The 13,055-nt window shown below is 41.1% G+C and overlaps 1 protein-coding gene across 1 annotated transcript; it reads right to left on the bottom strand.

Moving 5' to 3' along the window:
- Positions 1 to 4,671: 4,671 nt before the first annotated feature.
- On the bottom strand, positions 4,672 to 6,277 carry LOC102848189 (RISC-loading complex subunit TARBP2-like). Its single transcript, XM_006881769.1, has 2 exons — positions 5,236 to 6,277; positions 4,672 to 5,112 (listed from the first exon to the last, which is right to left on the bottom strand). Exons 1-2 carry the CDS (start codon positions 6,176 to 6,178, stop codon positions 4,955 to 4,957), a joined length of 1,101 nt encoding a protein of 366 aa, XP_006881831.1. The 5' UTR covers positions 6,179 to 6,277; the 3' UTR covers positions 4,672 to 4,954.
- Positions 6,278 to 13,055: the final 6,778 nt, after the last annotated feature.

The raw sequence follows: 13,055 nt of genomic DNA, 5'->3' as shown, positions 1-13,055 counted from the left end.
GCTTAAGCCACCAAAAAATAAACAAAATAAAATATTTCCAAAGTTTACTTGAAAATCTATTGGCCATGACATCCCCCAAATTATTTAAATATGGATGTGAAATTGAAGGTGATGGGGGGAAAAAGAGAACATTGTGAAGACTAAAATAGCAACCCTGGATATGTCAAGTGAAAAGACAGCTGTCAATCTGCAAGCTGTTATCAACGATATTTGTACCCTTTGTGCTCTGCGATGTTCTTAGTGGTTCAGCAAATGAAGATTTATTATTAAAGATTGAACCATTGCTCCCAAAAAAAGTAGAAGCCAAAGAAAGTAACACAGATGCAACCTGAAAACACTGATTTTGAAATAATTTCCAAAATATTAAGAAACTACACTGAAAATTAAAAAACTGTAAAACTTTAACATTTAAAAAATCTTAATTTTAAACATATGAAAATATTTTTTTTCTATGTCTGAAACTAAAAAAACAGCAAATAAACAAAAAAAACCATGTCAATCTTCCTGCATTCTGATACCTTCGTTAGGTATTAGCAGAGCTTCCCGCTGACTTCATCTTGTAAAGAAGGTGCTGCAATAATTACATTTACAGCTTTCATTGTCAAATCTTGTTGGTCACACCAACTTTCTTAGGCATCTCAGTGCCAAAAGAGAGTTGAGCAGAAGTCCGAGTACCCAGTGCTTTTCCAAGTTGTCTCAGACCACCTCTAATGCACACAATCCCTGCCTTTGAAGCTGTAAGGAAGGGCTTGAAATGGACTATGAATGCAACACCATTCTTCCTCAATTTTTCATTCCTGGAATAGTAAATCATACGATTCAAATTGATTCACTATTAGCACGTATGATTTAAAACGGCGAATGCTAGTCCATTTCACCTTGCTAATGCCTAGTATTCCAATCTTTAGGTGTTCTATTTAATTTTTTACAATGTCCAATTTTCATATATTAATACTTAGTACTTTCCAATTATTAGTAGGTGTTTGAAGCTGTTTTTCTTCATTTTTTAGTATCTTCCAGTTTGAAGATTCTACCTCCAGTGCTATATCTAACTATCTAACTGTTCTCTGTGTTCATAGGGTTTTCAAAGGCTTGCTATTTCAGAAGTGGCTGATTAATCCTTCTTCCTAGCCTGCCTGAATGTGAGAATTCTACTTTAGTACAATATCTGATAAACAAGTGCTGTGCCCATAATAGCAGATAATAAACAAACAAACATATACATATCTAAGCTAATAAGTGCAGCAACATGCTGATCACTCCCTCAATACAAGAAATTGACAGGGAGCTCTGGTGGCCTAGTGGCAAGACACTGCACTGCAATCCCAAATGTGTGTTGTTCGAATATACCAGATACTCCGCCTGAGGGGGAAAATCACCTCCTGTGCCAGTCAGATTCGACTTAACGCTTAATGGTAAACACACACACACACACACACACACACACACACACACACACTCTCTCTATATATATATATATACATTTATCAAAGTTCATCGAGGTTTCTGGGGACATGTTCGTTCTTTAGGAAGTGAATGCTATTCCTGTATATAGGCATTTCACACCTGAAAGAACTACAAAACAAATCCAAGCCTCAAATAGCAATACTGAGAGAGGCTATGGATAAAATCTTTAGGGAGCATCAAAAGAGGATGAAGGGAATACAGAGTCACTATACCAAAAAGACTTGAGGACAATTAAATATTTTGAGAAGTAGCATATGAACAACATGAACCAATGCTAATGAAAGAAGAAGTTCACACTACACTAGAGGCATTGACAAAAAGTAAGGCTGCAGGAATCAATGGGATATCAATGATGTGTTTCAACTAACAGATACAGACCTGGATGTGCTCACCACTCTGTGCTAGGAAATTTAGGAAATTTCCAACAGACTGGAAAAGATCTATATTTGTTCTCATTCCCAAGAGAGGTGATCCAACAAAATACGGGAATTAGTAAACAATATCAGTAATAAGGATGACAGAAGACGAATCAATGTCTTTCAGTTGTGGTGTTAGAGAACATAAATATCACTGCCAAAAGAACAGAACAGATGTCTTTGAGAAGGTGCAGCCCAAATGCTTCTTTGAGGCAAAGATGGCAAAATTTCATGTCACATATTTTGGGCATGTTGGTAGAAAGGGTTATTCCTTGGAAAAGGACATTAATGTAAAGAAAAATAGAGGGCCAACGAAACAGATGATCCTCAATGAAATGCTTTGACACAGCAACTCAGCAATGAGTTTAAGTATGTTGAAGATGATGAGATTGGTACAGGAGAAGGCAAAGTTCAGATATGTTCAGATTGCTATGAGTCATACTCGATTTAATGACACGTAACAACAACAAGCTGGTTTGGTAGCAGTGATTTCAAGCTACACTTTCTCTAAAGGTCAAACTACATAACTCCTTTGATGCTTAGAAAGAAATTCAAATGTTTCTGAGCCTTTGTCAAGAATCAGAATGCATTAAGCTTGCAGACTTAATTAATGTCTTCAGCCTTTCACATGCCAACTGCTTCAGATTTTAAATTCAAGTTGCAACATCACCTCTCTCTAAAGACAAATAATCCTAAACTTTAGATGTGAGTCTTCAATACCCGTGTTCATCCTGCCACATGACCTCACAGTCATTCGGATAAAGAATGGTGAACTGACCTAGTTAAAAACAAAGATATTTTCTCACTGGTAATTTGTCACTGGGATTCAGGATTTTTTTTGTCTCAATGATTTAGTGAGATAAATTTAGAAGCCATAGAAAGGCACACGTATGAAGCATGAAAAAAACAATAAAAATTGAATCTTGGATATTTTATGTATTATGTCATGAGAGCCTGAATCTTAGTTAAATCTACTGTTGCATATGCTTTCTTATGAAACACTCTATCAAAAAAAAGGGGGGGGGGTCAGCAAATTCCCAATTGAATCTCTAATGACTGTCAGGAGAAAGAACTTCTCATTACTGCTGAGTATGGGAGGGAATTATGGCTCTGCTTTTGGTCTGCACTGACACATCGCTAGAAAGTTTGAGAGTGCCTGGTAATTCCACCAGAATCAGTTGCTCTTATCTCTATTGGGTAGTGGTGAAACAAACCCCCAAATTTCCACTGTTGATGTTGTTGTTGTGTGTGAACCAACTCTTAGCTGACCCTCCAGCAGATTTGCAGAGGCAGCAAATGGCAGCAAATGGCATGGAAGGAGATTGCCTATCCTTCTTCCAAGGAGCAGCTGATGGATTCGAACAGCATGCCTTTGGCACTGCAGCATAGCATCTTAGGCTACCAGGGTTCCCTCAGCTTTCCACTAGTCCTGTTATAAAATGCCAACTGAGAAAAGTAGGGGTATCCTGTTACTGCTAGGTATTGGTCAAAGTCCAGAACTTCCATGTGATCGCTCCTACTCGATGAATGTGGACATGGCTTTGTTACCACCAGCTGAAAAGAATTTAAACATCTTTGCTTCCTACTAGGTTTTCTCTTATACCATTCCAATGAAGGGTTTCTGATGCCTCTTGATAACCTAGCCAGTGTGAAAATCTAGGCTCTCCACTAGATCTTTAATAGTGAGGTGCAAGCTTTGCTTATACTTTCTTTTTAAAGTAACTTAATTGTTTTTCATGCGATAATGTGTTTATATTGTTTCATACAATCTTTCATTTGCATTGAACAGAGGACCAGAGGGAGAGGGGGAGACAGGTCATTGTGCAAACAGTGAATGAATATTTGCTATGTTTTTTCTGCATAGTATGAATGAGTACAGCAGATATTGTCTAAAAGTGTTCTGTCTTTTAGGTTGTTGCTTTTCTCTAATGAAATCAGACTTTTTTTTAAAGGATAAAGGGCTTGTTTTACCTGTGACCACTGGCATTTCACAGTTACTGGATTCTGCAGCTTCAAGTCTAAATTATATGAAACAACAGTCACACTTAGAGGACTCGCATTTGGTTTTGAAGTCCTTTGCTAGTTAGCATTATTCTCTTTAGCTTTAACTGTCTAATGTATGTTTATTGTTGTTGAATTAACTTCTGAGTTAACTCCAAGTCATATTGTTATTATCGGATGTCATTGAGTCATCTCCAACACATAGTGACCCTATGTACATTAGAACAAAATCTTGCCCTATCTTGCATAGTCCTCCAATCTCTGCTGGGCTTGAGCTCGTTGTTGAAACCACTGTGTCAATTTGTCTTGGTTGAGGATCTCCCTCATCTTCGCTACTTTAGGAATAGTATTAGTGGCCTAGTGAAAAGTAGTTGCACTGTCAATTCTAAAGCATACAATTTGAATCCACCAGCTGCTTCACAAGAGAAAGATGGGAAAGAGTACACTCTGTGTTCTAAAGTGTCAGGAAATCTGCTGGAGGATCAGCTATGAGTCAGTTTGGACTTGAGGGCACACAACAGCGACTACTTTACCAAGGACGTGCTGGTGGCCTAGTGATTAAGAGTTATGCTTCCAATTCAAAGCATATCTTTCCAATCCACCACTTGTTCCACAGGAGAAAGATGGACAATCTCTTCCCATTCAATTTAGAGCCTCTGAAAACATGCTGAAGGGTCAGCTATGAGTTGGTTGTAACTCAGTGGCATGTTATGAAGAATGTTGTCTTTCTCCAGGGACTGGCTCCTCTTGGTATGTAAGACAAAATCTATCCTCACTTTTTTTTTTTAAATCCAAAGAGCAGCATGTTTATTTTGGGATCCAGGGGAGAGCCCCAATTTTCTTTTGACTCATCATCACCATTAATACAATGATGATGGAACCTGGGCAGGTTGTGGCCTTGTGATCCCTGGCTCTTAGCCCTGTGTTCTCCTTAGCCTCAAGGCAGGCAGTCTGTGTCAGAGGTAGAGAGGGCACCTCCAGAGGGTACCAGAGCTGTGTACAGGTGCATAGGCCAGGAGCAGGAAGTGCAGGAGACAAATGGGTGCATGTCTGTGAATCCAGCTGGGGCTTCACTTGTTGCCTGCCATGATCTTGAGGTACTGCAGAGCACGACGAGCAGCTTCACTACGGGCAGCCTCCCGGGTAGCTGCAGAGCCATGACACACGGTAGCTGGCTGTGTGGACAGTTCTACCAGGCACTGGCAGAGCCCACTCAGGCTTAACTCCTCTGGAGGCCAAGAAAGGAAGGAAGGAGGCAATATTGGGTTTATTTACATCCTTTTCATCACCTCCTAACTCCCCATGCTTGTTTTGATGTGGTCCCCACCCCCAAACCCCCAATCAGCCATACCAATATCTAGATAGCTGACATGGAAGGCCTGCTCCTCAGAGAGCTCACTAAGGACACTGCAGCAAGCAGGGCCCAGGGCACCAAGGGATCCCAAGGAACAGCTTCGAAGGGACAGGATCTTCTCTCCCACAGAATTTCGTAGGGAATCCCAGGCGCAGCCTGGGCCCCGGTTCCGAAGTCCGTCCAGGCGGGAGCTCACTCCAATGGAGAAGTGATCATCATCAGGCTCCGCCTCATTCCCATCTTGGGCATCCAGAGGCACTGTGTGCACTCGAAGCAGCATCTTGGCTGCTGCATTACCCTTTGCCAGATTTTTTGATGTGCCACTGCCAATCTCAATGAAACGTTCCACTCTGCAGGTCATGGTAAACTCTTTACGGTGGGCTGGCCCGCACTCCTGGGTCACTGTGTACTCAGGCAGTCGCCAGCCTTTCTGCACCACCAACTCTTGCAGAGCACCGACAGGATTACACTCAGACTGCTGAGGGGAAACAGGGGACTGCACCTCCATGGGGGAGGGGGGCTCCTGGCTGGGACAGCAGACAGGAGTAGCAGCGGGTGCAGCAGTAAAAACTGGAATGTCTTCAGGCAATGAAGAGTCTAGGGGAGAAAAAGAACTGCTGTCTTCCAGGACCGGCTCCAGCATGTTCCCCCCTTTGAGGTGCTTGAGGGCCACCTCAGCTGCCTTGTGCTTGGCTGCCTTCTTGATGGGGCCCTGACCAGTGCAGCTGGTGTTGCCAACGGTGACCCAGAAGGTGAAATTAGGCTGGTGGGCTTGGCCCTCGGCTTTGAGAAGATCGTACAAGGGCGTCTTCCCTATTCTGGTGCCATACTCCTGCAGAAGGCTGATCGGGGTCTTGCCCGGGTTGGCGGCCAGCATTTGCTCTATACTGGGCAGCCCACAGCCCGTAGTAGTGCCGGAGCCCTGCTCCTCTTCACTCATTCCCTCCTCCGTTCCTGCGGGCACCACAGAGACTGCAACGCCCACGAGCCCCAATACACTACCGACGAGCTAGGGCCGGGGCCAAGCCCGGAGTCGTGGTTGATCTGTCCTCACTTTTAAGGAGCATCCCGGTTGTACTTTTTTTTTGTTTTGGCTATCCATGGTAAAAGCAATACTCTTCATCAACACCACTATTCAAAGGAATCAATCTTCACTATCCTTATTATAAATCTTATATATAACAGAATAAAACAGTGAGAGGTCCTGACCTTCTCCGTGATCATAAATATGTTCAAGTCCATTGCTTCAGTCACTATATGAATCCATCCTGAACCCTCTACTTTATCAAATACACCCCTCTCCAGCAACTGATTTTTCTTGGAGATGTGCCCAAAGTAAGATGATTGAACAATGTTCATTTAGGTTCCATAGGTTTCTTCAATGACTAATTTTTGGAGTTGGACCATCAGTTCAATCTTTGTAGTGCCGCATAATCTGGAAACCACTGAAACCAATTCATCATTGGTGAACCAGCTGGAATTTAAAATTGGTGTGGCATAGTTTTCAGCATCACAGCAACATGCATACCACCAAAGTATTACAAACTGACAAATAATAGAGATTTATACATACACACACACACACACACACACACACACACACACACACACATACACACACAGTTTCAGAGATTTTAGTTGTACTTCATTAGAGGGAAGAATAAGAAAAAGAAAACATAAGGACTTTTCATTTCCTCCAGTATCTCTGGTTTCATTTATTGTAAAAGTCAAAAAGACTTGGGGCTCTATACTTCTTTATTCTAGAGGAATTTAAGTTTCAGTATGCTTCACAGGCACCTCTGAGGTTTTTTCTGCTGTTTGCCTCCTGCCTGTGGAAACAGAGCTCAGCCTAACACAGTTAAGATGATGAGATAGAGGTGCTCAGCACTGTAGGCAGATATTTCTTCATGTCAGTCAGTGTCCCTGTCCCACACAATGGGATCAAGACCCTCTAAGCATTATCTCCCATGTTGTTGTTGCTGTTGTTGTTGTGATGGGCCATCAAGTCACTTACGACTCATAGAAAGCCTATGTACAAGAGCCCTAAATGCCATTCTATCCTGTGCCAACCTAGCCTTCTCAAACGCACTCATTCCCGCCACTCCAGTCACAGAATCGATCCAGCTCATTGAGGGTCTTCCTTTTCTGCGCCGTCCCTCCACTCTCTCAAACATGATGTCCCTCTAAGAACTGGTCCCGCCTTGCAACATGCCCAAAGTATGTCAGACAAAGCTTCAGAATCCTTGACTCCAACAAGCACTCTGGCTTCACTCTCTCCAGGACAAACCTGTTTGTTCTCCTAGCAGTCCATGGTATATTCAACACTCTTCTCCAGCAGCACAGCTCAAAGGCATCAATTCTCCTTCTATTATCCCTAGTCACTGTCCAACTCTCCGATGCATAGCACGTGAATGTGAAGACTATAGCCTGAATCAGGTGCACCTTATTCTCCAGCCTGATGTCGTTGCTCTTCAGCACTCGTGAGAGGTCCCTCACAGCTGACTCCATTGCAATTTGTCTCCTGGTTTTCTGGCTGCTGCTACCAAGAGTGTTGCCTGTAGAACCAAGTAAACGAAAACTGTTAACTATCTCAATCTCTTCACCATCCATACTGATGCTGCCAATTGGCCCAGTGGTGAGAATCGTTGTTTTCCTGATGTTGAGCCTCAATCCATATAGGAGGCTGCAGTCCTTGACCTTCTGCAACAAGTGTTTTAGGTCTTTCTCAGTTTCAGCAAGCAGGGTTCTGTCATCCCCATAAAGCAGGTTGTGATGACTCTTCCACCGATCCTGATGCCACATTTCTTCTCATACAGCCCAGCATCTCAGATGATCTGTTCTCCATACAGGCTGAAAATGTATGGAGACAGAATACATCCCTGATGAACGCCCTTCTTGATTTTGAACCATGTAGTGTCTCCTTGCTCTTTTCTGACGACTGCCTCTTGGTCCAAGTATAGGTTTCACATTAGCACAATCAAATGTTCTGGGATTCCCATTCTTCTCAGAGTCAGCCACAGCTTATTGGGATCCACAATCAAAAGCCTTTGCATAGTCAACGAAGCACAGATAGACATTCTTCTAGTATTCTTTGCTTTATGCCAAGATCCATCTAACATTAGTGATAATATCGCTAGTACTACAACCTCTTCTAAATCCAGCCTGTACATCTGACAGCTCTCTGTTGACATATTGCTCCAAAAATTTTTGGATAATTTTCAGCAGAATCTTGCTTCCATGTGATATTAATGATATTGTTTGATAATTTCCACACTCTGTTGGGTCACCTATCTTTGGAATGGGAACAAATATCGATCTCTTCCAGTCAGTTGGCCAGCTGGCTGTCCTCCAGATTTCTTGGCACAACCTAGTGAGCACATCCAGAGCAGTCTCTGTTGAAATATGTCAATTGGAATGCCGTCAACTCCTGGAGCCTTGTTTTTTGCCAATTCCTTCATAGCAACTTGAAATTCCTCCTTCATCACCATAAGTTCTTGCTCATATGTTATTTCATGAAATTCCTCTCTGTCAGCCAATTCCTTCTGTTACAGTCTCCCATAGTCTTCTTGTACGATAGTGTCAAGAATTGTTACTTAAATGATTGCTATAAAATTTGTAAAAAAAATACACAGCTTGAGAGTTTTTGCTTTAAAAATTATATTCTCTTTATATCATAAACTTATTGACCAAGAGCCAAATGCTTCAATTAAATGAAGCTAAGAATCAAACTTAATATGCATAAGAAAAAATCCTGGTTTTGCCTCACTATTCATCTCCCTCTTATATATTCAATAGTTGCATTTGTTCTGCAGTGACTACTTGCACTAAAATAAATGACTGAAGAGTGTCTTGATAACTTACACAGATCACAGTTTGCTCCTAATAAAATGTTAACTGCTTTTTAAATATCATTGAATAAATCTACTGATTCTTGGAAGATTTCTTTGTAATGCTTTCACTTATGTAAAATATATTCAATATACTGTCTAGTTTCAGTTACTGTAATGCTGGAAGTGGTACCTGGTTATGAAAGTGTCTTTTCATTGGGACAGATGACACCCCCCAAAAAATGGATATTCAGTGATATATATTATCTGGTTTAAAAATTGTACTCAGTAAACAAGTTTTGCTTCATCAGTGATGCAGGACTAAAAACCAAAACCAAAACAGTCCAATGACAAACAAAACCTGTGACTTCAGCTTCACCCTGGGAATTAATTCCCTCTGTATTCTATTTTTTTAAAATCAGAGATGATTATTAGCACGCAAAATGTTACCAAAAGCAAAATAAATGTAATATCAAAGCTGATGTCTTGGTGGTCTGAATCTTCTTGATATCTAGAGTTCCTTCTTACTTGATTCACTTTGTAGGACGGGGAAAGAAAGAAAAGAAAAGAAAGGAAAGGAAAAGAAAAGAGAGAGAAAGAATCAGAGAAAGAGAGAGAGAGAAAAAGAAAGAGAGAGAGAAAGAGCGAGAGAGAAAGAAAGAGAGAGAGAAAGAGAGAAAGAAAGAAAGAAAGAAAGAAAGAAAGAAAGAAAGAAAGAAAGAAAGAAAGAGAGAAAGAGAGAAAGAAAGAAAGACTCTATCTTTTCCAGAAAATTGCTGCTTGGAAATGTGAGCTGGCTTTTTAATTCATATCTGCACATGACTTACAGTTCTTCAAAACAAAAAATAAAAGAGTAGGCCTGACCCTGGCGGAGATGGATTGACTCTGACTTGGGTAATGGGCCTAGGTGTGTCAGAAACAATGTGATTGGTTCAAGATAGAGCAGGGTTCAGAGGTGTTGTACATAGGGTCACTATGAGACACAGACGACTCGATGGTGCCTAATAACAACAACAACAAGAATAACAACAGCAATTTGTAAACAAATAAAACATTTACAAGTGATTTTTAATAGCAGAAAACAATAATGAATATTTTATTAAGCAAAGCTCTTCTCCTAGATTAAACCATAGAACTTCAAGAATGGATGTATCTAGTAGTTAACGAAGAGTTCTGGTGGCATAGTCCATAGGGACCTGGCATTGCTAAACCAAAGGTTGCAACTCTCTCTAGTGGTTTCAAATCCACCAGCAGCTCTACCTGGCACATGAAGAAATTGAAAATACTGTTCTTGAGACCACATATTTTAAAGGTGGACAGTCTCCTCTCATAAATATTCATAGATTCAGAAACCCCTAGAAAGTTTCCTATGTGTTAGAATCAACTGTAGGCATGGGGTGGTTATGGATACATTACTAGTTTCTTTGGAGTCCACTAGGACTCATGGAAACATCTATAAAAAACAGATCAAAACCTTGTCCTATCTTGCACCGTCTTCATGGTCTTCACCATGCTGAAGCCCATTGTCACAGTCATAGGTTCTCTCCCTCACTTTTTATTACTTTTCCCAGCATGGCCTTACCTCCTGACAACATCCCCAGTGTACATGAGATGAAGTTTAGTCTTCCTATTTACATGTTTTAAAAGATATTTTTAAAAGTAAACAGATTATAAGTGTAAAGCTCAATAAGTTTTTACATGAACAGACACCTATGAAAACAAAAATGAAATCAAGATATAGAACATACCCAGAGGTAAGGATTAGGTGATATTCTGGTGACTTACTCTGCATAATTTCTCTAAAAGAAGTGCAGAAAAACTGACTGAAACACATAATTATGACACATTGAAAAATCTGAGCACCTTAAAAGAGGATATGTTATCATTATTATGAGTCATAGAGTAGGGTGTTACTTGTAGCTGACCCTTTAGCAAGTTTATGAGGCTATAAATCTTGTGGGAGGAGATTGCTCATCTTTTTCCTGTGGAGAATCTGGTGGATTTGAACCACCTACCATCGGGTTGGCAGTGCAGCTCCTTACCACTAGGGAACCGAAGCTCTCTAAGAGAAGATATATTGTTAAGTGCTATCGAGTCATCAGCGACTCATAGCTACCCCATGTACAACAGCGCTAAACCCTGCTCTATCCTGTGCCAGTCTCACTGTCTCTGACACATCTGCCCTGATTACTCCAGTCACTAAATCAATCCACCTCATAAAGGGTCTTCTTCTCCTTCGCTCTCCCTCCACCCTACCAAACATGATGTCCTCCAAGGATTGGTCCCTCCTTGCAACATGCCCAAAGTATGTCAGACAAAGCTTCAGAATCCTTGCCTCCAAGGAGCAGCCTGGTTTAACCCTCTCTAGGATGAACCTGTTTCTTTTCTTAGCAATTTATGATATATTCAATACTCTTCTCCAACACCACAGCTCAAAGGCATCAATTCTCCTTCTATCCTCCCTAGTCATTGTCCAGCTCTCTGATCCATGGCAAGTGATTACAAAGACCATGGTTTGTATCAGGTGTACATTAGTCTCCAGAGTGACACCATTGCTCTTCAGTTCTTTGGAGAAGTCCCCAACAGCAGAATTTCCCATCACATTATGTCTTTTAATTTGTTGGCTGCTGGTGCCAAGAGTGTTGCCTGTGGAGCCAAGCATACTAAAGCTGTGTACAATCTCAATCTCTTCACCATCCATCCTGATGCTGCCAACTGGCCCAGAGGTGAAAATCTTTGTCTTCTTGATATTGAGCCTCAATCCATATTGAAGGCTTCAATCCTTGACCTTCTGTAGCAAGCGCTTCAGGTCCTGATCTGTTTCAGCAAGCAAGGGATGTGTCATCTGTATAATTCAGATTGTGGATGAATCTTCCTCCAATCCTGATGCCATACAGCCCAGCCTCCCAGATAATCTGTTCTGTAAGTAGGTTGAAAAGGTATGAAAATAGGACCCATCCCTGGTGTATACCCTTCCCAATTTTGAACCGTGCAGTGTTTCTTTTCTCTGTTCTGATGACTTCCTCCTGGTCCAAGTATAGGTTTCACGTTTGTACAATCAAGAGTTCTGGGATTCCCATTCTTCTCAGAGTCAGCCACAGTTTCTTGTGAGCTACACAGTCAAATGCCTTTGCATAGTCAATGAAACACAGATAGACATTCCTCTGGTACTCCCTGCTTTCAGCCAAGATTCATCTAACATTAGCTACAATATTCCTATTACAATGACCCCTTCTAAACCCAGACTGCACTTCTGGCAGTTCTCTTTTGATGTGTTGTTCCAGTCATTTTTGGATAATCTTCAGCAGAAGCTTGCTTGCATGTGCTACCAATGATATTGTTTGATAATTTCCATACTCTGCTGGGTCACCCTTCTTTGGAATGGGAACAAATATAGATCTTTTAGGTCAGTTGACCAAGTGGTTGCCCTCCGTATTTCTTGACACAACATGGTGAGTGCATGAAGGGCAATATCTTTTTGTTAAAATATGTCAATTGGTATGCCATCTATTCCTAGAGCCTTATTTTTTGCCAATTCTTTCAAAACAGCTTGAAGTTCTTCCTTCATCACCATAGGCTCTTGTTCATATGTTGTTTCATGAAATTCTTCTGAGTCTAACAATTCCTTTCGGTACAGTGACTCTGTGTACTCTTTCCATCTTCTTTTAATACTTCCTGGATCATTTTATACTCTCATCCTTAAGTATAGCAACTTGAAGTTTAATTTTTTTTGTTATTGTTTTTGTTAGGTCCCTTCAAGTTGACTATAATTCATGGCAACCCTATCAACTAGATATCAGAACCTGGCTGTATCCTGTGCCATCCTCAGAATCTCTGATATACTTGAGCCTGCTGTTGCAATCACTGTGTTAGTCCTTCTCATTAAGGATCATCTTCTCTTTCCCTGATCCTCCACAATATTAACATGACTTTTTCCAAGGATGAGCCTCTCCTGAAAACATGGCCAATGTAAGTGAAATAAAGTTTCAT

The sequence above is a fragment of the Elephantulus edwardii genome, unplaced genomic scaffold, assembly GCF_000299155.1.
Source record: "Elephantulus edwardii isolate Elephantulus edwardi_28Jun2011 unplaced genomic scaffold, EleEdw1.0 scaffold00016, whole genome shotgun sequence".
In the NCBI taxonomy this organism is placed as follows: domain Eukaryota; kingdom Metazoa; phylum Chordata; class Mammalia; order Macroscelidea; family Macroscelididae; genus Elephantulus; species Elephantulus edwardii.
The sequence above is the reverse complement of the archived record's forward strand: the minus strand, read 5'-3'. Positions and strand labels throughout refer to the sequence as shown.